This window comes from Hemicordylus capensis, chromosome 3 (assembly GCF_027244095.1).
Source record: "Hemicordylus capensis ecotype Gifberg chromosome 3, rHemCap1.1.pri, whole genome shotgun sequence".
In the NCBI taxonomy this organism is placed as follows: domain Eukaryota; kingdom Metazoa; phylum Chordata; class Lepidosauria; order Squamata; family Cordylidae; genus Hemicordylus; species Hemicordylus capensis.
The window spans coordinates 27,511,135-27,536,286 of record NC_069659.1 but is presented as its reverse complement, the minus strand read 5'-3'; the positions used below and the strand labels follow the sequence as shown (position 1 = coordinate 27,536,286).

Here is a 25,152-nt window from a genome sequence, read left to right as displayed (position 1 = left end):
CACTGACTCCAGAGACTCAATCGAACTCCCGAACCGGTTCGGGAAACCCGAGCCGGTTCGGAGCCGAACCGACTCGGATTCGGTCCGGATCGGTCCCAGAAGGGCCCGATTCGGTCCGGGATCGAACCGCCGGATCCGGACCGGTTCGGGATGAACCGGTCCGGATCCGGACCGAACCGCACATCACTAGGAATTGTCCACTTTGCTAAGCAGGGTCCACTCCCATTTGAATGGGAGATGAAGCTGTTCACACGAGCATTCAAACCCAGGCTTGGACAGCCCTGCCTAGGTTTGGCTGCCCATGTGAAGTGCTGGGATCGAACCAATCCCGGTGGTGGCTGCCCCATAAGCTTGGGTATTTACCCATGTATGGAGCTGTGTGTGCGTAGCCCAAGCACGCACAGAGTCAGGTGCCTAGAGTGCCCCAATCAGGGAAATCCCCAATGCACCACGCTTGTCTCATGGTGCATTGTGGGATATTCGGAGGTCAGGCATCTTTCCCCCAGACTCCCTGCTGCCCTGCTGCTCACCGCAGCAGCGCTCATCGAGCGCGGCATGGCGAGCAGGGCTTCAGCCTGGATTGTGTGGGGGAAGGCAGGAGTGAACCGTCTCTGAGAAAAGAGGTTGTATGGACAACCTCTACATGTGTGAACACTGTAAGATATTCCAGTAAGATATTAGGGGGATGGGGTCGCTCCGGGAAGAGCATCTGCATGCAGAAGGTTCCAAGTTTATTATTTTATTTACTTAAAATACTTATACCGTGCTCCTCAAGTGCACTACTGCTTGGGGCGGCTCACAACGTTAATTGAATAATAAGACTGATAAAGTTAACCAAATTTAAGTCAAACAAGTTAAAAACCAGGCTAAAATTACATATTTTTTTTTTAAAAAAAGTTCAAAATTACAATTATTTTTAAAGCTAAAAACTAAGAACTATAAAAACTAAAGAACCTACAGATATAAATAGAGATGAAACATTAAAAAGCCTCTTTTAAAAAATGTGTTTTCAATTGCTTTTTAAAAAAACACTGAGGGAGAGAGTATGGTGAAGCTCTTCAGGGAGGGTGTTCCAAAGCTGAGGGGCCACCACCGAAAAGGCCCAAGGTCCCTCCCTGGCATCTCCAAGATAGAGATGCTGAGATAGGACTGAGAGAAAAGCCGCTGCCAGTCTGTGTAGACGATACTTACTTACTTAATTCTTAATTAGTTAATAATTAAATTATTCTGGGGCTGTTGTTTCAGAATTATATTGATTTATTTCATTGTAATGTGCTCTTCTTATATATGGTTGATGCAGCCTCATCTTATATACATTTACTCAGAAGTAAATCCTCAGTTCAAGGGCACTTGCCTCCTAGGAAGTGTGTTTAGGACTGCAGCCTTAAAGCTATTAATTTCAAATCTGTTGTACTTTTTCTTTTGCCTAGGATTCAGTAACCACAGCATCAAACAGATTCTGTGCTTTCTAAACCAAGTTTAAGCTTTGTTAAAGTACAGGCTTTACAGAGGCTGTTCAGCCCAGAGACAGTGGCTATTGCTCTGAACTGATTTCTAGTTCCTGGTTCCTCCAGGAAGCACTAAGTTCATGTTGCCGCCTAGTGCCCAAACAGTAGATGCATTTGTTTAGACAAGTTAATGACGACCAGAGCTCTTCACTGATCTTCAAAGATGGAAGATAGGATGAGACACGTGTGAACAGAAAACAAGTTGTAGCGAATGGCTTTATACTTTTACTGCTGCCCCCAAGTAGACTTTTTGTATGGCTGGGTCCACTACACAAGTAAACCTCTTTAGGATTTAATGTTGCTGCTGCAGCTTCCATATGTTACACACAACACAAACACGCTGCATCTAGTGGCTGTTTTTTCAAATTTATTGGACCAGATAAAAGAAATGGGGTAATTCCAGTGTCACAATGTGAGATCCTCAGCAATCAGCCCTGCCTTCTTGAAAAGAGATGGGGATGTACCAACATAAGGCAAAAGCACCTGTACCACAAAAAAGGCAGAACTAGCCCTCTCCTACCCAGAATCCACAGTAAAGAGTGAAGGTAAATCACTCACCATACCTTTCCCCAACTCCGTATTAAGGCTACCTAAGGTAGGAGTTCTCAAACTTGGGTCCTTAGATATTCTTGGACTACAACTTCCATCATCCCCAGCCACAAATACTACTGAGAATGATAGGAGCTGTAGTCCAATAAAACTTGATGACCCAGCTTTGAGAAGGTGGTGCCTCTGAATACCAGGATGCCACTAAGTACAAGTTGCAGGGGAGTAACAGCAGGAGAGAGGGCATGCCCTCAACTCCTGCCTGTAGGCTTCCAGTGGCATCTGGTGGGCCACTGTGTGAAACAGGATGCTAGACTGAATGGGCCTTAGGCCTGATCCAGCAGGGCTGTTCTTATGAGAACCCCCGACCTTAGGGGACTTCTAAGTCACTTACCTTTTTGGGAGAGGGACAGTCACTTATTTACTTGGTAGACATCAAACTGGATCCTCAGGGGTGGACTTTTACAATCAGACCTTTGTGAGTAGCCACCACTGGTGATGAGATAGAAGACTACTCTAAATAGAAGACTACTCTAAATTTAAAATGACCCCCTTAAAAAGTAGAGGTAAATACAGGTTATGCCTGCATTTACTCGAAAGAAACAGGACTCTGAAATTAAGATTAACTCCTGATTTCTGATCTCAAAAAATTTGAAAAACCTAGTCTTGGATTCAGGTAATACAGTATTGGCTTCCCAAACAAGTGGTTGGGAATTATAACTCACCTGTGACCCTGAGGCATAAGAGATTTGGAAACTCATCCTATCTGCAAGCAGCAGCTCTGTACATGATCCAATATATTTTCCTTTTTGTACAGCAGTCAAAGGAATAAAAAGAGATGCGTGAGAAACAATCTGATGTATGACTAGGATGATTGCCTGTATGCAAAGTTTGTTCTTTTTAATGTTTATTTGCATAAAGATACAATTTGGGCTCATTTGGGCACACAAAGGAGCCATATTCCTTGCTGCACTGGCTTCTTTATGGCTCTTTTGCTTCCACAGAACATTCAAAGCATATGGATGAATTTTAATTCATCATAAATAATCCACAAAGTCCTATTGGGGATTTGGGGGCTTGTTGCCAAGGAGAGATCCATGCAAGCCTGAACTTTGCATGACATGTTTTCAAAGACAGATCCCCATGTTACTATACCAGCCTGTAAAACTTTGAAGTATTCAGTTTTAATGCTCTGCTGGGTTCTATTGCTGCTCAAAGTGGTCAGAGATTCCCTGCCTTGCTGAAATAAACTCTCATAATAATATTCTTCTGAAACACTCATTAGGAATTGCCAATTTCTTAATTATGATTATGAGATCAGGAGTGGTCTGTGGGCTCACGTACTCCCCACTCCTGCCTCTCCCTTCTGGTGTAGATTTCCCCTCTCTTTCATCGGCATTGATGCTAAGCTTGGTTAACATTAACCATGCTTAGCTTTGACAAGGATTTGCAAACCAGTTTAAAATCCTGGCACTAGATGAATTCAGGTGGTTGGATATTGGCCAGTGCCCTGACTAAGGTTGTGAACATGCTACATGAGATGTGTCTGTGCATCAGAAGATTTCTATTCATTTAGCTTATGGTGATTGTGCAGGGTGGATTAAATTTGACAATCTTCCCTCCCTTGGAATGCCCCATGTCACCCAAAAATATGTCCCATGGGCTCATCCATCCCTCAGGGACATATTTTTTTTTAGCCAGTGCACGGCACTTCCAGGGGAAGGGGAGATCAGCAAAATTCCCTACTGCACACATACCAATTCTGCGGCAATCAGGAAGCCTTCCACAGCATGGGTGCTTCTTTCTTCAGTGTGCATGCAACCTTCAGCTGTCAGCCACTATATCCAATGCCCGCAGGAGTTGGTTGCTTGGTGGTCCACATAGCACTTGCATCCAGGGCAAGCCATGCAGTTTGACCAGTTTGGTTCTTGTGATAAACATAGAAAAGCCCTTAAGAAAAAGGTAAGAAGCTTTTAGTGGGACCATTCCCAGCTCACTCCTGAATGCTACGGCATCAACACAAGCTACCACCTGGACCAGTCCTTAGTATGGGACTGCACAATCAAGATTTCCACTGGTTCATCAAGATTTTATTTAACTTCTAAGCATGGAAAGATAACTCACATTCTCATATTCTCAGCAGTTTGCCAGTGGGGTGCAGTTCAAATAGAGATCAAAGTCCAGGAGATGAATTCTTGAAGATGGTGAATTGTGGAAAGATGATTGCTAGGTGAAAAGACTTGTGGGCTTCTTCTAACTATAAAATATGATGCCACTTTTATCAAACTCCAAGGACCCATCTTAGAAAGCTTCTGTCCCACGCTGGAAGCTCCAGGAATCTGAACCAGGGGGAGAGCTGCTTACTCCTACCAGTGGCTGTTGCTGGTGTCCGCCTTGTGTTTCTTTTTAGATTGTGAGCCCTTTGGGGGACAGGAAGCCATCTTTATTTTGCTTGAGAGCTTTGAAGGGAGATTTGAGCTGCACAGGTAAGGAGAGCACTTCTAATTTGTATTGTCTGGAGACATGGAGTTAATGTTCTAAGTTAAGTAGTTTATTTAGGAAATATATCAGAGAGATAGATATGCCTACATGCCTAGCTGTTTGCTACATAAAGGAACAGGAGAGAAGGGAGAAGTCTCTCTCTCTCCAAGTGAGAGAATGAAACCTGAGAATATCAGTCTTACAAAGGGGAATCAAAGCAGAGAAAGCATGGTCAGAGAGGGAACGTCTCTACCCCTAATGCCCCTAGTGGTCAATAGGGTTGTGGTCAATAGCAGGGTTTCTTAACCCTGAGTCCCCAGATAATGTTGGACTACAACTCCCAGAATCCCCAGCCACTAAGGCCATGTCTGGGGATTCTGGGAGTTGTCGTCCAACAACATCTGGGGGCCCAAGGTTAAGCAAACCTGGTCAATAGAGTTGCTGCTGCTAAGAGTCAATGTTATCAGGAGCTGCATCTCCAACATATTTGTTGTTATTTTTCTATGGAAAACACTTTGAGAGCTTTGGTTGAAAAACAGTATATAAATATTCATAGTAGTAGTAATCAGCTGGGACTGCTTAGCTGCATGAGAAACATTCTAATACCAGCTTGTTAATCTATCACCCTGACTCCAGATATGACTTTGTGGAAGTGCAAGATGTCTCTGAAATCAGCACAATTATCCGTGGGCGATGGTGTGGGCACAAGGAAGTGCCTCCAAGAATAATGTCCAGAACCAACCAGCTGAAGATAACCTTCAAGTCCGATGACTACTTTGTGGCTAAACCTGGTTTCAAGATTTATTACTCCCTGGTGGTAAGTGACATGGCTGCTGCTTGGATAAAACAACCTTTGCCATCAGGAAGGGATGCAGAAGCTCTGAGGATGAATGGTGTGATAGTTACCTGCAAGCAATGGGAAGAAAAGATTAACGGATCATAAATATTTCCTTTCAGAGAATATATATAGCACAGATCAAAGGAGAAAGGCCATCCTCTTACTAAATTAGAACTTAGGGGGAAACTATAAACTAAGACTCACCGCTGTTCACTTTAATAACATGTTTCAGGAATGCTATCACATTCTGGGCCAAAGCGACAAGCCAGGAGAATAATGCTGGAAACAGCTGCTCTTTTAAAGCTCTGCTTTGATTCGCGGGTGAGGTCAGAGGAGTGGGAGGGAAATGGCCTTCAGGGCTTATATCTCATGAATCTAAACAAGACACACACAGGTCATATACAATAAATGCTGCTGACAGAACACAGTGTGCTTTAGCAGGTCGTTAATTTAGGCTCCATGGTTTCTCTCCAGGACGGAGACATTGCATGCGTACATGCTCGCCATCTTGATGAGACAGAAAACCTTTTGATTTGTAGGGAGCCCAGTCTTTTTGGCTGAGCGGGGCAGATCTGGATGCAGATATGCTGAATAGAGTTGATAACGATTTTGTTATGATACTGCTCAAGGGAAATTAATCCCTCAGTCACTGTAGGAATGGAATCATAGCCTGTTAGAGTGGGGAGGTCTTCTACTCTAACCCCCTGCTCATACAATACAATACAATACAATACAATACAATACAATACAACAAATATTTATATACCGCTTTTCAACAAAGGTTTCCCAAAGCGATTTACACAGAAATAAGGTAAATAAATAAAACCAGCAGACCCAGCACAGAGTGTCTGCGCCCTCTTCCCCCGGGCGTCTCTGACGCTCACCCAGCCCGCTTCTCCCCCCCACTGCATTTTCTGGCCTGGCAGCCCAGCCACCTTCTCACCCTGGCCTCTGGGCCTGCTGCCACCTCCTCGCTGCCGCCATCTCCCCACCGCTGCTGCTGCCTCGCTGCAGCCATGCCTGCCGCCGCTCCTGCTTCTCTGAGCCTCAGCCAGGCCCGCCGCCACCTCCATCTCCCCGCTGTGGCCAGGCCCACCTCCGCCTCCCCAACGAGGCCGCCGCTTTGCCTGCCTCCCTGTCACCACCTCCCCAACGTGGCCGCTGCCGCCTCACCTGCCTCTCCTCGCCACCATTAGCTTCACAGAGGCCAACCGGTGCCCAGCCAATCAGGCGCCTCCCTTGCCGGCACACATAGCCTTGAGCTTCATCCCCATGCATGGCTGCTGGCTGGCTAAGAGAATTAAGTATAATGATGGCTAAAATGGCTCTCTGTCCCCAAAGGGCTCATAATCTAAAAAAGAAACTCAAGATAGACACTAGCAACAGCCACTGGAGGGATGCTGTGCTGGGGATGGACAAGAATAACGACTTATGCTTTCATCTTGGTACTATCAGATTTATTTGAGGGGAAAAGAGCTTGCTTCTGGACAGAATCCTTTTGAGCCAGGTGGTCACATGATGCTAGGAAAGCAACCACACTCGTCACGACATGCCTCTAAATACCAGTTGTAGGGGAGCAACAGCAAGAGAGAGGGCATGCCCTCACCTCTTGTCTGGGGCTTCTCAGAGTCACCTTGTGGGCCACTGTGTGAAACAGGATGCTGGACTAGATGGGCCTTGGGCCTGATCCAGCAGGGCTTATGTTCTTGTGTTCTTATACTATATATATTTATTTTTAATTTAACTATTGTTCAATTGTCATTCCACCTTTCATAAGGCATCCAAAGGCAGTTTACAAAAATTAAAATACCATAACATGCCATTGAAGTCACATTTAAATCCTGAAAATCAGTTAAATGGTAAAAACCATAAAACGCCAAAGAACAACAACCATAACAAAGACAAACAGAAGCAGGTGAGCTGAGTGGCCTGATAGAGGTCTGACCTTTCATTCTGTCCTCTTCTGTTTCCTTCCCCTTTTCATTAGTAGCCTGGCAGTGGCATGTGAGGGAGGTAGCAGATGTGCATCAAGCCAGGCAGAGGTGACAGGTGTCACCACCACAAATTAGGCTGAGGACTGTCTCAGAGTGGTTCTTTGTCTGGCAAAGAACTGCTCTGATGGCAGTGGGCAGCAGCTGGCAAAGGGAAGCAGGTGAGATGATGGGCTTATCTTGCTGTCCCACTGGTAACAACCCAATACTTCAGCGTCTCTGGTACTCTGTAAAAAGGACAGCAGAGTATTCTGTCTTCACTGTTATACTGCCCTTTTATCATGAGAATGGTAGAAGGATATGCATTGGGCCAGGTAGAAGGTTTCATTGTCACAGAGGAGGTGGAGGTGGGTGTTCACATAGGTCTAGTGAAGCAGTGACAGCTCTCATCATGGACACACACACACACACACACACGAGGAGTGGAGGCAGCAGTTGGTGCCTTGCCTCAGATGTATTGAGATTTTGGGCCACCACTGCTAATCCCTGCTAACTGAGCATTGGGGCACCATTTGAAGTGATGATTATATTTAGCAGGGGGAGAGCAACTGACCCTATCCCGCCCGAGCACAGCATCCCTCCAGTGGCTGTTATGGGTGTCTTCTCTCTTAGAATGTTAAGTAAATGTAATTTTTCATACCTGTGGAACTCAATACCAGTGGAAGTAGTAATACTTAACCATATAACAGTCCAGAAACAGACTACATCTATTCCTGGAACACGGGAATATTGATCTTCCTAAGATAAATCTCAGAGTATCCATTCAGTGATAGGGGTGATCCTAATATATGTTGAAACATCTAAAGAAGGAAACAGAAAATAAAATACTCTGAGTAAAATATTCTGTGCGGTGAACAGTTTCTGAAAAATCTGGATCTAGCCACTGTTGGAGACAGGATACTAGGTTAAACTGACTATTGGGATAGCTCAGCAAAGTTGTTTTTATGAGTAAGTTATTATTCTGTATAAGCCTTTAATTTGAAGGCAATTTAGCAAAACAGCAATTTATGGTATTGCTTTCCCTGGAGTGCCACAATGCATAAAAATTAAAAAATGCAGCATTGTTTGATATTTCCAAAAGGCCTCTCTTACAATTAGCCAGCTTTATAAGAAACTGTGTGCAGCTAATATGAGACTCTGGGGGTTTAGGAAAAACAAAATAAATCATTTCAACAGAGCAGTTTTTTAGCAGTGAAAAAAGAGAAGCATTGTTGGAAAGCATCTATTAGGCCTGTGTGCGTTCAGAAAATTCATATTTGGATTCAACCTGATCTGATTTGGGCAGTTTTAGATTCAGATTCTATGGGCTCTGGTAATGTTGGATATCATATTCTGAATCCAAATCCAAATCTGTTTTTTATTTTCCCATTCACCTCTATGGAAGAAAATGGCACCATTTTGTGAAAATCCCAAAATTACAAAGTGTTTCCAAAATTAATTTTGATCTTTTGGAATTAATTTTGATTTTACCAATCCAATTTTCAGGAGGGATATTGGATTCAGATGTTATCGGTTTTTACCAGTTTGGGGCAATTTTGGAAAAAATCCCAATTTTCGAATCCAAATTTGCACAGGTCTAGCATCTATCATGTCAGGAATGTGAACAGGAAGAACCTTTTGCATCCTGAATTATGAGACATTATGAGACAGCATCATGCAAAAATGTCCTGTCTCTTCACTGTGAGATCTCTGGGCATCTTGGGACAGTTGTGAGATGAAGTGGAGATTTCTTCTGCTAGTGCACATAGTTGAAAATCATCCCGAATAAAATCTATAGGTTTAATAGTCACCAAAAATCAGTCTGTAGCTGTTGGTCTGCATAATCTCACTGGACATAATACATGAAAGAGATACACTTTAAATTCTACCTCTTGAAGGTTTGCTTCTCTCTCTATTTTTAAAATAATAAGCTGCCTTTTGCCTACTGGCCCAAGATAGTCACCTTGGTAAGCAAAGGGCATTTTATAACTTTAAAAAAATTATATACATTTTATATTACATTTTATAAATTATACTTTTTAAAATGCCCTCCCCTCTGTGCCAATCAAAAATATAGTCCTCAGGGACATATTTTCAGGTGGCACAGAGAGCTGTCTCTGGAAGGGGAGGGCATCCTTTGGAAGTGAAGATAATCCTTTTATATCCATGGGGAGCACATTCCACAACCCAGGGGTGACAACTGAGAAGGCCTGATCCCAGGTCACCACCAGATGAACAGTTGGCACCCGGACCCCTCCTGATGATCTTAATGAGTGATGGGGGATCTTATAAAGACAGGCACTCTCTCAGACAACCCAGACCTAAGCCATTTGGGGCTTTAAAGATAATAACCAGCACTTTGTACCTTGCCCTGAAACATATTGGCAGCCAGTGCAACTGTTTAAGAACAGGAATAATGTTGTCTCTCTGAGGTACCCCAGAGACCAGTCTGTCTGCTGCATTTCGAACTAACTGAAGTTTCCAAACTACGCACAAAGGCAGCCCTACATAGAACACATTACAGTAGTCCATCCTGGAGGTTACCGGCTGGTGTACCGGAACGGGCGGAATTATCAAATCAATCACGGCTGCTGAGACCCGGGTCCAAGAGCACTCCCAAGCTACGAACCTGTTATTTCTGGCATAGTGAGCCTCGTCCAGAACAGGAAGTTCTACCCCGTCTTGCAGATTACGATCCCCAACAATGAGCATCTCCATCTGGCTTGGATTCAGCTTCAGTTTATTATTCCTCATTATTAATGGGCTTGTTCAGATGGTATTGTCTGTTCTATACCTGCTCATGCAATTAAGAAAGGGGATGCACCAACAGCACACTCATTGCGATTTCTTTCCTGGAGTACTATTGTTGTGTATTTGTATCTGATCAAAGATCATAATAAAGCCTGCCTGCCTGCCTGCCTTGAATGTCCTGACAGTTTAGTTTAGTTTAAGCTAGCATTTGGTTTTGCATGTAGAGCAGCAGTTCAGATCAACCACTGCCACTTCAGATCAACCACTGCCACTCCCACTTATGATAAATAGGATGCTCAGCGAAGATATAAGGATGTCTGGGACAGATATCAGGATGGGTGCCCTCTTGGCATGCCCCCCTTCTTAATCACATGAGCCAGTTCAGGAGCAAAGACAGTATCATCCAAACCAGCTCTGTATCCTGTTTATTTCTATCTAGGGTTTCTCAGCTGCAGATCAGCAGCCAAACCTGTGTCTCCTTCTCTCTTCCCCACTTCTACGTTATTGCAATGACTGCAGACTGCCTAGCCTAGTGCCTGGCCCTGACTACATAAACCATTGCTGATGCACCAAATGCTGAATGGATTCTGTGTAATAAATCAAATTGGATTTTATTGGATCACTTAATCAAATGACATTTGCATAATTCAGAATTTGGCTTCCTATACCACCGTGTAATTTTAGCTTTTGACATAGAGCAAAAAGATGCCCGTGAGTGATGCCTGAATCTCTTCTGTCGTCGTACTTTTATGGGTTCAGCAAGCGATGCAGGTTTTATTAGACTTGCTAACTGTATATCTTGCTTTTGATGCTAAAATTACTGTGTTAAATCAATTCCTATGAATTTTCCATGAAATTGGGTTAAATGATAGCAATGGTGTTTGCTATCCTTAAGAAAATCTATGAAACTTCATAGGAAACTGTTAAGTCCACTTCAGCTGGTGCAGATAATATCATGAGCCAGATAAATACTCTTGGAAAATTGAAAGACTGGATTTTTTTGATTTTTTAAAAAAGGGTTATAAACATGGTCTTGAAGACTCTCTGGCACAATGCTAGCCTCTGCCCCACCCGCCAGCTCAGCCCTATTCTGATGGTGGAGACCATTCTGGCTCTGGTGATCATTTCTCTTGATTAGGTATTCAAATATCTTCATGCATTGGGAGATTAGCATTCTGCAGATCACAGAATACTGCTGAAGCAATTAGTGGCAACACTCCAAATGGCGGTGAAGTAGAAGATAGCTTTATTCTGGTGGCAATGCTCTAAGGCACACCATCAAGATTTGTTTGTTTGTTTGTTTGTTTACGACATTTGTATCCCGCTTGTCCTCTTCCTTGCCTTATTTACAAGATAAGTAGCATTGTGGAAGTGTGACTGTGTAAGTTTAAGAATGAGCAAAAGTGTGCTCTCATGCAACACCAAAGGCTTCCCCCCCCCCAACCTGCCTGCAGTGGTGCTGGCAGAACCAGCTGCGTTCCACTGAACAATTATGTTGACCACTCATGCCCGATATGAACTGAAGGATTTCTCTTTCTATTACATGATATGGAATCAGTCTCTTACTGGTACTTAGGGTTCATGAATAGAGTCAGATGTGTCCATAACGAATGCCTCATTAGCAAAGGAGGTGAAGTGTGCCATCGAGTCGCTGTCGACTCCTGGCGCCCACAGAGCCCTGTGGTTTACTTTGGTAGAATACAGGAGGGGTTTATCACTGCCTCCTCCCACACAGTATGAGATGATGCCTTTCCGCATCTTCCTATCGCTGCTGCCCGATATAAGTGTTCCCCATAGTCTGGGAAATATACCAGCGGGGATTTGAACTGGCAACCTCTGGCTTGCTAGTCAAGTCATTTCCCCACTGCACCATTAGGTGGCTGCCTCATTAGCACTAGACCATAATTTAGTGCAAGGATTCCTAACCTTTGGTCCCCAGATGTTAATGGACTACAAGTCCCATTATCCACAGCCAAAATGTGAGTGTGCTGGACTAGGACTGGGGAGACCCGAGTTCAAATTCCCTTTCAGCCATGATACTTGCTGGGTGACCTGGGTGACTCTGGGCCTGTCACTTCTCTCTCCGCCTAACCTACTTCACAGAGTTGTTGTGAGGAGAAACTTAGTACTCCACTCTGTGTAGTACTAATGTAGTACTCCACTCTGGGCTTCTTGGAGGAAGAACGGGATATTAAATAAATAAATAAATAAATAAATAAATAAATAAATAAATAAATAAATAAATAGTTTCCTTCCTGATTAGCACAAGGCTGTTGCACTAACCAGCTTGCATTCCTGACTAGTATTGGGCTTGCACAAACATGTTTGTGTGTGCGCAATAGGATGTGCAACCTGTGGCATACCTCGTATATTTTGTGGGAACTTTTGCACAATACAGGAGGCCCTTGTTAGCTCTGGTCTCGTGGACTGCGTTTTTGCGTATCTGCAGTTGGGTCTTAGAGGCCCAGTTTTCATGGGTTAAAAATTCTCCTATCAACGGTTCATGAGTGGGCAAAAACGACTTCCAATGTCATTTCTGACTGTCATTTTGCAAAATGGAGTCACAACCCCCCTCACCCGAGAATGTTCACAAAAAATTGCAGGACGTGGGGACTTTTGTGGAGAGCTGGAGGCCTAGAGACCAAGGTAATGTGCTTTATACCGCTTTTTTGGTCTTTTTAAATGCTTAAGGAACCTAACTCCAGATTCCCATAGGGGTAACGTTTCTTTTTCCGTGGTTTCTGTACTTGTGGTTTCAGGTGAGAATGGAACCCCTGCAAATAAAGAGGGCCTCCTGTAGCGCACATTTGAGCATCGTGGCCCCTGGAGATCCCACAATGCACCATGCGAGTGTGCAGTGCATTGTGGGAATCCCCCCGGGGTTTTGATAATTAGTAGGGCAGTTCATACAATCGACATTAGGGTAGGAGAAGTCTCCTACCCTAATTCGGGTGCACTGTGCACTCCCATTTTTTGATTGTGTGTCAGTGATAAACAAGGCCAGAGGCTGGGAGCTTGATCAGGAGTTGAGCCCCAGCTGGGTAGAACAAGGTCACCATCCCCAGATTTGTCCGCCAGCTTCAAAACAAGGTAGGAAGAAAAATTATCCTGTGGAGCTGGTGCTTAGTTCACAAACAAGCTCCCAGCCTCCAACCTTGTTTTTCACTTACACATGATCAAACATCATGAGAATGCTCTAGGTGTGTGCAGAAGCAGTTTGAATCAAACCCAGTTTGGATCGAACCAGCCTGGTTTCGTTCGAGCTTGAACCAGAACCCCCCACACACACACACTCACAAAAGGGGGCTGGGCTGAGTTTGAATTTAACTCAGCCCAGTTCAGATCGAACCAGTGTGGCCAATTTGAGAAGAGAAAGGATTCCCCCTTACAAGCAAAGGGAATTCCTAACTCTAAAAAGGGGTTGAATGGATGGGTGGGGTGGGCGAGAGGGCACCTTATCCAGGATGGCATGGAGGTGGCACCTCCATGCCCCACTGGTGCTCCACCCCCACAGCATGGGCATGTGCAGAGACCAGAACCGGGCCCCCACTGCCCCATATTGCTGTGGGGGAGCTCTGGCAGGGCCTAGAGGAGCCACCACAGGCAAGGTGTCCTTTTCCCACCCCCACTTGCCCTTTCAACCCCCTTTTAGAGTTAGGATTCCCCTTTAGAAGCATCCTGAACTGCTGAATCAGTTTGACTCAGCTCGGAGGCAGAAACTGAACTGCTGGCCAGTTCTAACAAACTGGTTCACGGACAGGCGGTTCGGTTCAAATTCAGTTTGAATTCAAACTGAACCACACAGAATGGTTTGGTGCACAACCCTAGGAACATAGGAAACATAGGAACATAGGAAACTGCCATATACTGAGTCAGACCATTGATCTATCTAGCTCAGTATCGACTTCACAGACTGGCAGCGGCTTCTCCAAGGTTGCAGGCAGGAATCTCTCTCAGCCCTATCTTGGAGATGCTGCCAGGGAGGGAACTTGAAACCTTCTGCTCTTCCCAGAGCGGCTTCATCCCCTGAGGGGAATATCTTACAGTACTCACACTTCGAGTCTCCCATTCATATGCAACCAGGGCAGACCCTGCTTAGCTAAGGGGACAAGTCATGCTTGCTACCACAAGACCAGCTCTCTTCTAGCATGCACAGCTCCCGAATTAGGGTAGAAGGCTTCTCCTGCCCTAATGTTGATCATGTGGATTGCCCCATTATTCCATTATAAGATGTTTATTTCATTCCATTCTGTTTTTTCAAAGGCTGTTAGCTGCTCTCCACCATTACTTACTGAGTGTGTTACCAATATATCCTGGCTCTGGATATATTATGGTACTGTAAGATGGAACATTTTACAATGGATGAAATAAAGAAAAAAATAATTGACTCTTGACCACAAAAGTCAACATATGACAGGAAAAATGCAATAGTTCAGAATGTGTAATATTGACAGACAAAACCACTACTAAGGCCTTGAGGCCGTAAGAAGTAACCACTGGAAGATATTTGCAGACTTAGGTCAAATAATAATGATGTTTTATAAGATTCCACAAATGTGGGGATTGGCTGTTTGTTTTGTGCTTTATTATTCTGCTGGAGGAATGCAAACCCTGAGACTAAAGATCTGAAAAAACTATTAGGACATCTCATTAAACTCTCTCTCAGGGCGGAAATCTCTCCTATTGTCTATTTCTTCCAGTCTTTCAGTCAAGTCTTGTTTTCAAAGCCCAAACAATTGCATCTTCTATCACTCCTTCAGGGAGTTCATCTTCACAGAGAAAAATCTCACCATCAGGAAGATTATTCTTTGTAGCAGGCCTATATTTTCTCTTTCTTTAATGCCTCCACATTACTCATATTGTCTTTTACCACTCTAAAGATCTATACTCTCTCTCTCCTGCTTACTCTACCCAATCTTTCTTTTCTTCAAATGCCCACAGAGCAGCTTGTATGTATGGAGGCTGAATATGGAAGAGCCGCATTCAGATCTCTGTTCAAGTGAATATTGAACCAAAGTCAATAAGATGAAGTTCAGCAGAGGAACATAGGAAGCTGCCGTCTACCGAGTCAGACCATTGGTCCAGCTAGCTCAGTATTGTCTTCACAGACTGGCAACGGCTTCTCCAAGGTTGCAGGCAGGAATCTCTCTCAGCCCTATCTTGGAGAAGCCAGGGAGAGAACTTGGAACCTTCTGCATGCAAGCATGCTCTTCCCAAAGTGGCCCCATCCTCTGCAGGGAATATTTTACAGTGCTCACATATGTCTCCCATTGAAATGCAAATCAGGGCAGACCTTGCATAGCAAAAGGAACAATTCATGTGTGCTACCACAAGACCAGCTCTCCTCTCAGAGAAAAAAGTAGTACTGCATTTGGGTAAGAAAAGCCAAATACACAAGTAGAGAACATGGGAGACTTAGCTTGGCAGCAGTACATATTCTAGGGCCCTAGATGTCTTAGTGGAGAATAAGCTGAATATAAGCCAGCAGTGTGATGCAGCTGCTAAAAATGCTAAGCAATCTTAAGTTGCATTAACAGAAACATAGTGTCCAGATCATCCAGATCAATGCATTCCGTTCTGCATTTGTCAAACCAAGTGCGGAACGGAAGTGTCAAACCAAGTGCAGAACCACTTCCTCATGAGCCCCACCTCCTGTTAAGATCATCTGGAGAGGTTGTCTGCGATTGCCTTCTCCGTTGCAGACTTTGAAATACGCTCCCTGTTGAAATAAGAGCCTCTCCATCTCTGGCAACTTTTACCAGGCTTTTAATGAGATTTATAGTTTTAAAAAAATAATATGGGGTTTAAAATGTTTTTAATGTTTTAGCTGATTTTAATTGATAATTGATTTGATGTTTAAAATGGTTTTAATTGTAAGCCGCCCAGAGATGTACGTTTTGGGCAGTATAGAAGTATTTAAAATAAAATAAAATACAATAAACCTCACTTTGGTTACTGTTAGGGATGTGCACGGAACCGCGGCTGGGCAGTTTGAAAGCAGCGGGGGTGCCTTTTTAAGGGCAGGGGAGGGTGAACTGACCCCTCCCACCAGCTCTTGTTACTGTTAAAAGCCTTCGGGGTGGCAGCGTACCTCCCTGCCGCCCCGTTGCCCTCCTCGGCCAGAAGAGGCCGGAAGTACCGGGCACATGTGCACCAATCGCATACGTGCGCAGACGGGCACGCACGACTGGCGTACGCATACCCAGTACTTCCAGCCGAGGAGGGCAACAGGGCAGCAGGGAGGTACGCTGCTGCCCCAAAGGCTTTTAACAGCAACAAGTGCTGGCGGGAGGAAAGTGGTGGGAGAGGTAAGTGCACCCTCCCCCACCCTTAAAGAGGCAACCCCCCCATCGAACTTCGAACCGGCCCCATGTTTGAACCTGTTTGGAGGCCCATAAAAGGGTCTCCGAACAAGTTTGTGCACATCCCTAGTTACTGTACCCAGTACTGGCCACCACATTTTAAGAAGAACGTGTGAATCATCCCTCTACATGCACTCCAAAACCTTGTTGAAGCCCGTGTAGATGGGTGATTATGATGAGCATCCCTTTTACGTGATTAAAGGATGTCCCAAGAGTGCACTGGCGCATTTACAGTGACATCAGGGCAGGTGTGTCCTTGTCACAGAACTGATGTTCTCCTGTGTGCAGGGCAACGTTCATCCGAGCCTGCCCTCAGAGAATTGTGGTGAGGGATAACCTTTTTCTAATTGTATAGCTATAGAGGATCTCTGGAGCAACAGGTTGACCACTGTGGACACAACAAGCCAGACATACCACCGAGAGATGCAACCACATTCACAAAGGAGGCAAGCACTGTCATCTGGAGCCAGCATGGTGTAGTGGTTATGGTGCTGGGCTAGGACCGGGGAGATCTGAGTTCAAATCCCCATTCAGCCATGATACTAGCTGGGTGACTCTGGGCCAGTCACCTCTCTCTCAGCCTAACCTACTTAACAGGGTTGTTGTGAGGAGAAACTCAAGTATGTAGTACACCGCTCTGGGCTCCTTGGAGGAAGAGCAGGATATAAATGTAAAAATAAAAAAAATCTGTTTGTCTTGGATGGACAGAGAGTGTTGGTATTTGTGTGTATCCAGGGAGCTTGTGAAATCAGCATCATCATCATCATCCCCCAGTGAGGCACTACCTTGGCATTGTTGTGGGGCTTGTGTGCTCTGAAGAAGATGAGAGCTATGCCAGAGGTCCAACCATACTGGACAGGTCTCACCAGAGGAGCCAGACAAAGAGTGCCTCTCCCATCAACAATATGGTGAGATGTAACTTTAATAAATCTATACCGGATCGGTCGTCGCCTGGGTCAAAAAGGACCGTGCCAGGTGCTGTAGTCCCTGGACATCTGGTGGCAAGTGGGCAACAGGACTCAGGATCTCCAGTTGAACAACCAGGGCTGGAGACTGCAAAGTTACTGGAAGAAACGTTGCTTAACCGAAAAAAATATACGAGAAATGCCAACAAGGAAATAATGATCTGCTATTACAAGTCTAGTCCAACTAGAAGAGGTTATTTAAAAAGAATGTACCAAATTTGGAAAGAGAAGCATCCAGATACAGAAATAACAGAACAAAGGCTAGCAGACCAGAGAAGATACATAATAAGAAATAAAGTATTCACAGGAGTTGAGCTGGAAGAACTGCAAAGAGCAACACAGGCTCAAGAAATGGAAGAAGAATTACCACCAACTGAAGAAGTTGCTCAGATGCAGGTGGAGGAGGAGGTATTGGAAATAGAGGATGCCACTGTTGCTGAAATGTTTCAAAATCAAAACCAGGCAACCTCCCCTTTGCCTTCACCTCAAAAACCTGAATGCCGCTTAACAGAAAAGCAGCAAGAACTAAAGCAAAAAATAACTGAGCACATGAACCAAACAACCACCAGGGTTTGACTACCAGCCCTAAAAACAGTTGCCAAAAAACAACTTGCTCAGGCATTAAAAGATGTCAATGCTGCACTTGCAGAAATAACAACCAAGAATGTTCAAGAAACAAACCAACTAATGTACAGTTCAGCAACAATAACAACACAAGAGCTTGGATATAAGATCAGTGGACCTGTAAAAAAAGAAAGCAGTACATCACCTAAATGGAAGATTAGATGGGGGGGGGGGAATCTCCAGGCTTAGATCAGATGCTAGTAAATTGAAAGAAATGAAAGACAAGAAGCTGAAGAATGATAACACCAAACAGTATCTGATCCAAAAATACCACCTAGATTCAAGGAGAATTAGAGATGTCCTGGAAATAAGAAAGCAGCAAATAACAGCAGTGTCAAAGAAGATTAGCAGATACGAAGCCAGAATTACACAACACAGGCAGAATCTCCAATTCCAGTCGAATCAAAGACGTTTCTACCAAAGCATAGAAGGAGAAACTGCAGGAAACTTAGAAACACCAAATAAAGAAGAAACAGTACAGTTCTGGGGAAAATTATGGGACAATACAATAGATTATAATAAAAAAGCAGGCTGGATGATAGAGGTTGAAAAATGTAACCAACAAATGCAAGATCTAATAATAACACCAGAATTAATAAGTGAAAGAGCAAAGAAAATTAAAAATTAGACTGCGCCAGGCGACGATGAACTGCATGGCTTTTGGTTTAAACACCTAACAAGCCTTCATAAACAACTATCAAAACAGTTCAATCACATTTTGCAAGGAGGTGATATTAAACAATGGCTAACAACTGGGAAAACTCATCTCATTATGAAAGACCTAGCAAAAGGTGCAGTTCCAAGTAATTATAGACCGATAACCTGCCTGCCAACCATGTTCAAATTATTAAGTGGAATAATAGCAGATGAAGTGATGCAACACTTATTAACTAACAAACAGCTTCCAATTGAACAGAAAGGAAATTGCCGGAACACCAAAGGCACAAAAGACCAGCTGCTGATTGACAAAATGATTTTAGAAAATTGGAAGAGAAGAAAAACAAATCTAAGTGTTGCATGGATTGACTACAAGAAAGCCTTTGATTCATTGCCTCACACATGGATACTAAAATGTTTAGAAACAACTGGTGTCAGCAAAAACATTCAGATATTTATATAAAAAAGCAATGAGCATGTGAAGTACACAGTTAACAATCAATGGTGAGACACTTGGACTGGTTAGCATTAGAAGAGGCATTTTCCAAGGGGACTCACTATCCCTTCTGTTGTTTGTAATCGCCATGACCCCACTTTCACAAATACTAAACAAAACAGGCCTCGGATACCAAACATCTAAAACATCGAGTAAAATAAACCGTCTACTGTACATGGACGATCTGAAGTTGTATGGAAAGTCCCAGTCAGAAACTGAATCACTGCTAAACACTGTCCGTATATTCAGTAGCGATAGAGCAATGGAGTTTGGACTAGACATGTGTGCTGCAATAATAATGAACAGAGGGAAAATAACAAAACAGAAGGAAGAGAACTGCCCAATGGAAGCAACATCAAGAACCTGGAAGAGAAAGAAAATTACAAATACCTGGGCATAGTCCAGGCTGATAACATCGCACACACTGAAGTAGAAAGAAAAAATTGGAAGTGAATACATCAGGAGAGTTAGAAACATATAAAGTCCAAACTCAATGGCAGGAACACCATACAAGCCATAAACACCTGGGCTATACCTGTTATCAGATACACTACAGGAATAATAGACTGGACCCAGGCAGACCTAGACACTCTAGATCGTAAGATCAGGAAAATAATGACCATCAATCTTGCTCTGCACCCCCGCAGTGATGTCGATAGGCTATACCTCCCTCGCAGCTCAGGTGGAAGAGGAATGCTGCAAGTCCATCAAACAGTAGAGGAGGAGAAAAGAGGCCTTGAAGAATATATCAAGGACAGTGAAGAAGATGCACTTGATATGGTCAATAATGCGAAACTATTCAACACCAATGAAAGAAAGCAGGCCTACAAGTAAGAACAAGTCAAGAACCGAGCAGAAAAATGGAGAAATAAGCCACTGCATGGTCAATATTTGCACAATATAAGTGGAAAATCAGACATCACCAAGACCTGGCAATGGCTTAAGAATGGCAACTTGAAGAAAGAAACAGAGGGTTGAATACTGGCTGCACAAGAACAGGCACTAAGAACAAATGCAATAAGAGCAAAAGTCGAAAAATCCACCACAAACAGCAAGTGCCGCCTTTGTAAAGAAGCAGATGAAACAGTGGACCACCTAATCAGCTGTTGTAAAAAAGATTGCACAGACTGACTACAAACAAAGGCATGACAAGGTAGCAGGGATGATGCACTGGAACATCTGCAAAAAGTACAAGCTACCTGTAGCCAAAAATTGGTGGGACCATAAGATTGAAAAAGTTGAAGAAAATGAAGATGTAAAAATATTATGGGACTTCCAACTACAAACAGACAAACATCTGCCACACAATACACCAGATATAACTGTAGTCAAGAAGAAAGAAAAACAAGTTAAAATAATCGACATAGCAATACCAGGGGATAGAAGAATAGAAGAAAAAGAAGTAGAAAAAAATCACCAAATACAAAGATCTACAAATTGAAATTGAAAGGCTGTGGCAGAAAAAGACCAAAATAATCCCAGTGGTAATTGGCGCCCTGGGTGCAGTTCCAAAACACCTTGAAAGCACCTCAACACCATAGGGGCCACAGAAATCACCATCAGCCAATTACAAAAAGCAGCTTTACTGGGAACAGCCTATATTCTGCGACGATATCTATAACAACAGTTACGCTGGCCTTGGGCCGAAATAAACCAATACAGTATACAGTATAACAACAGTAACAACATTGACAATAAAATTCAGCCATCCCAGGTCGTTGGGAAGGACTCCATGTCTGGATAAAACAAACCAGTCAATAACATCTGTCTGACCGTGTAAACAAGAAATAATTAATAATAATCATAAAAGGCAAAAGATGTATTGATTGTGGGTGAATTGAACGGTTCCTGGATTGCCTTTAGTTCCACCACAGTGTGTCCTTTCAGCTGAAATGCTTAGAACTGAGATGTTGAAGTACGGATCCCCATTATTGTGGGGTTTGAAATGTTCATTTTTCTTTGCTCACATTCTCACTCATGGATGGCACACGGCGCCATGGGTAGGATGTAGAGGTCACAACTGCACTCCCCTGGAGTGAAATGTTAAATTGTTGTGGGTTCTGTGGCCTGAAAAGCTTGGGGGGCATCCAATGTAACCAATGGGTTTACTTGGGAGTAGGAAGTCCTACTCATGTGTGAAAATCATGACTCCAGATAAGGTTAATAAACAGGTATTAATAATCTAGCTTCAATAATTGATAACCATTAATTTATTAACTGATAACCATTTATACATTCTGACTAGTTCTATCTATCTATCTATCTATCTATCTATCTATCTATCTATCTATCTATCTATCTATCTATCTATCTCTCTCTCTCTCTCTCTCTCTCTATCTATCTATCTATCTATCTATCTATCTATCTGTTGTTTATCAGTGTACTCTTTAGACCACATGTGGGCAACCTGGCTCTCTAGTGGTTGCTGAACTACGGTTTCCTATCATCCCAGGCCACAACAAATTGTGACTGGGGATGATGGGAGTTGTAGTTCAACAACAGGAGGAGGGCCAAGTTTGCCCACCCCTGATTTAGACAGATAACCAACTAGTCAGAACATACAGTTTGTGCCATAAAACCTGGTTTTCGTCTCCTTTTTAAGATCACTCTGAGGCTGGCAAAGGAAGAAATGCATTCAAGTCAGGGACAGCCAAGACAGTGGATAATCAGGCACTCCATTCCCCTTGTGGGTGATTTATCTCCTTCACAAATGCACGGAAGTAAAAACCTTCCTCTTTCTTCTTCTAGCTGCAGCTCTCCCTAACCTGCAGTGCTAGCTCAGTGCTGGTTCAGGTACATTTGCCAGGTGCATTTAGAAAGAGATTAAAGGTGTGGAAAGTGCTTACGCTGTGCAGCCAGCCCTCTAATACACATAAGCCACTGCCAGCAAATACCCAGATGTGTTTCTTCAGCTAGAGGGGCTTACATGGCACTCCCATCCAGAACACAAAAGGAAAGAGAACAAGTATGCTTCGTCCGAACCAAGGTTAAATAGAGGGCAGGATCTGGCACCGCTCACAAATCAGTCCCTTGGGCATCATTTGAAGGGCCCAGTCGCAAGCTGAGAACCCTGTCAGTGGAATCAAGCACTGTTCTACCATGGGGCCATAGCTCAATCCATTGGCGTAGGGAAGGCATGGGTGGCCCATGTGTGAGGCAGCCGTCCTGTAGCGGTGCTGATGGTGGCAGCAGTAGGAGGCTCAATGATGGCAGGGGTGGCCTCCGCAACCACAAGGAGGCATGTCCATGCTACAGCCTCAAAATTCAGCCACATTCCACCCAAGTCAGCGGCTGGGAAGCAGCAGGAACGCCACTTGCCAGGTGGTGGATGGGCAGTTCTGCAACCGCCATAAGCCGGCGAGACGGGGAGGCAAGTGAGGCAACCCCCAGCAGTGTGAGGAAGCAGGGCTCATGTGTCTTATTGTAGCTCCGCCCCCAGCTCAGTGGTAGAGCAATTGCTTTGCATGCAGAAGGTCCCAAGTTCAATCCCTGGCATCTGTAGGTATTATTTTATTTATTTATTTATTTACACAGTCTGACAGGTGTTTGTGACTGGTTTGTTTTATCCAGACATCGAGTCCTTCCCAAGGACCTGAGTTGGCTGAATTTTATTATCAATGTTGTTGCTGTTATTATAGATATCGTTGCAGAATATAGGCTGTTCCCTGTAAAGTTGCTTTTTGTAATTGGCTGATGGTGATTTCTGTGGCCCCTATGGTGTTGAGGTGCTCTTCAAGGTCTTTTGGAACTGCACCCAGGGCGCCAATTACCACTGGGATTATTTTGGTCTTCTTCTGCCACAGCCTTTCAATTTCAATTTGTAGATCTTTGTATTTGGTTTTTTTTCTTTTTTTCCTATTTCTTTTTCTTCTATTCTGCTATCCCCTGGTATTGCTATGTCGATCATTTTAACTTGTTTTTCTTTTTTCTCGACTACAGTTATATCTGGTGTATTGTGCAGCAGATGTTTGTCTGTTTGTAGCAATAGCAATATAGCAATAGCACTTACATTTATATACCGCTCTATAGCCGGAGCTCTCTAAGCGGTTTACAATGATTTAGCATATTGCCCCCAACATTCTGTAGTCGGAAGTCCCATAATAATTTTGCACCTTCGTTTTCTATAACTTTTTCAATTTTATGGTCCCACCAATCTTTGGCTACAGGTAGCTTGTATTTTTTGCAGTGTATTCCAGTGTATCATCCCTGCTACCTTGTCATGCCTTTGTTTGTAGTCAGTTTGTGCGATCTTTTTACAACAGTTGATTAGGTGGTCCACTGTTTCATCTGCTTCTTTACAAAGGCGGCACTTGCTGTTTGTGGTGGATTTTTTGACTTTTGCTCTGATTGCATTTGTTCTTAGTGCCTGTTCTTGTGCAGCCAGTATTTAACCCTCTGTTTCTTTCTTCAAGTTGCCATTCTTAAGCCATTGCCAGGTCTTGGTGATGTCTGATTTTCCACTTATATTGTGCAAATATTGACCATGCAGTGGCTTCTTTTTCCATTTTTCTTCTCGGTTCTTGACTTGTTCTTTCTTGTAGGCCTGCTTTCTTTCATTGGTGTTGAATAGTTTCTTGTTATTGACCATTTGAAGTGCATCTTCTTCACTGTCCTTGATATATTCTTCACGGCCTCTTTTCTCCTCCTCTACAGTTTGATGGACTTGCAGCATTCCTCTTCCACCTAAGCTGCGAGGGTGGTATAGCCTATCTACATCACTGCGGGGGTGCAGAGCATGATTGATGGTCATTATTTTCCTGGTCTTACAATCTAGAGTGTCTAGCTCTGCCTGGGTCCAGTCTATTATTCCTGCAGTATATCTGATAACAGGTATAGCCCAAGTGTTTATGGCTTGTATGGTGTTCCCGTCATTGAGTTTGGACTTGAGGATTTTTCTAACTCTCCTGATGTATTCACTTCCAATTTTTCTTTTAACTTCAGTGTGTGTAATGCCTGAAGAATGCCCAAATATTTGTAATGTTCTTTCTCTTCCAGGTTCTTGATTTTGCTTCCATTGGGCAGTTCTATTCCTTCTGTTTTTCTTATTTTCCCTCTGTTCATTATTAATGCAGCACACTTGTCTAGTCCAAACTCCATTGCTATATCGCTACTGAATATACAGACAGTGTTTAGCAGTGATTTGATTTCTGACTGGGACTTTCCATACAACTTCAGATCGTCCATGTACAGCAGATGGTTGATTTTACTTGATGTTTTAGATGTTTGGTATCCGAGGCCTGTTTTGTTTAGTATTTGTGAAAGTGGAGTCATGGCGATTGCAAACAACAGAGGGGATAGTGAGTCCCCTTGGAAAATACCTCTTCTAATGCTAACCTGTCCAAGTATCTGGCCATTGATTGTTAGCTGTGTACTCCACATGCTCATTGCTTTTTAAATAAATATCTGAATGTTTTTGCTGACACCAGTTGTTTCTATTATTATTATTATTATTATTATTATTATTATTATTATTATTTCAATTTCTAAAGAATAAATAATAATACAGGTAGGGCTGGGAATGACCTCTTCTGGAGACCTTGGCAAGCTATACTGCCAGTCAGTATAGACAATACTCAGCTTGATGGACCAATGGTCTGACTCAGTATAAGGCAGCTTCCTATGGTGACTTTTACAGTATTTAATTATTTATTACATTTATATCCCGCTTTTCCTCCAAGGAGCCCAGAGCAGTGTACATGGTTACGTTTGTCCTCACAATAACCCTGTGAGGTAGGTTAGGCTAAGAGATATGCAACTGGCTCAGAGTCACCCAGTGAGTTTCATGGCTGAATAGAGATTTCAACTCAGATTTCCCCGGTCCTAGTCCAGCACTCTAACCACTGCACGACACTTGCCAAAGGGAAGAGCTGCTGGCATGTTCTCTACTGCCACCACAACTAATCCCCAGATAGTATTATTTTTATTTATTTTATGTATTGTTAAATTTATATACC

General features: G+C 43.5%; 1 protein-coding gene across 1 annotated transcript in view; it reads left to right on the top strand.

Annotated features, from left to right (window-relative positions):
- Positions 1-25,152, top strand: part of PDGFD (platelet derived growth factor D) — a 303,356-nt gene that overhangs the window by 189,726 nt on the left and 88,478 nt on the right. Inside the window, exon 3 of the mRNA XM_053311254.1 lies at positions 5,172-5,352. Coding sequence (XP_053167229.1) covers positions 5,172-5,352 — 181 coding nt within the window. The remainder of the gene's footprint in view (positions 1-5,171; positions 5,353-25,152) is intronic.